Here is a 619-nt window from a genome sequence, read left to right as displayed (position 1 = left end):
ACCCTTAAAAAACAAACAAACACATTTTAATTGATTTCAGAGAGGAAGGGAGAGGGAGAGAGAGAGCTAGAACATCAATGATGAGCGAATCAGGGATCAGGGATCGGCTGCCTCCTGCACGCCCCACACTGGGCATTGAGCCCGCGTCCCGGGCATGTGCCCTGACTGGACTTGAACCCGGGACCCCTGAGCCAAACTGGCCAGGGCTACCCACCCTTTGACTCAAGTATGACACTCAGTACATACCCGAGGCTGTACATAGGCCTGGTCTCCAGTTACCTCCTCCTTTTCTAGCCCCCCCCCCCCCCCCCACACACACACTGTCAGGCCACCCCTCCCTCCGCCTCAGGCTTCCCACCAGCCCAGCCCATCCTTGTCCCTGGGCTGTCCCATCCCCTGCCCAGGCTGCCCATGCCCCTTGCCCCTTCTTGCTCCGCTGTCCCTGGCCCAGCCTGGCCCCCCCTCACCTGCTCTGTCCCCATCAGATGAGCTTCCATGAGGACGACCAGGGCAGCTTTGTCACCAACGAGAGGAGCAGCGCCAGCGAGTGCGTCAGCAGCAGCGAGGAGGGCAGCTCCCTCACCTACTCCTCCATGTCCGACCACATCCCCCCAGCCCC

At 61.4% G+C, this 619-nt stretch overlaps 1 protein-coding gene across 1 annotated transcript in view; it reads left to right on the top strand.

The window, feature by feature from the left end:
* The window catches only part of GRID2IP (glutamate receptor, ionotropic, delta 2 (Grid2) interacting protein), a 28,688-nt gene that overhangs the window by 20,951 nt on the left and 7,118 nt on the right, over positions 1 to 619 (top strand). The window contains exons 11-12 of the mRNA XM_014550328.1: positions 362 to 375; positions 486 to 614. Coding sequence (XP_014405814.1) covers positions 362 to 375; positions 486 to 614 — 143 coding nt within the window. The remainder of the gene's footprint in view (positions 1 to 361; positions 376 to 485; positions 615 to 619) is intronic.

The sequence above is a fragment of the Myotis brandtii genome, unplaced genomic scaffold (assembly GCF_000412655.1).
Source record: "Myotis brandtii unplaced genomic scaffold, ASM41265v1 scaffold6, whole genome shotgun sequence".
Taxonomy (NCBI): domain Eukaryota; kingdom Metazoa; phylum Chordata; class Mammalia; order Chiroptera; family Vespertilionidae; genus Myotis; species Myotis brandtii.
The sequence above is the reverse complement of the archived record's forward strand: the minus strand, read 5'-3'. Positions and strand labels throughout refer to the sequence as shown.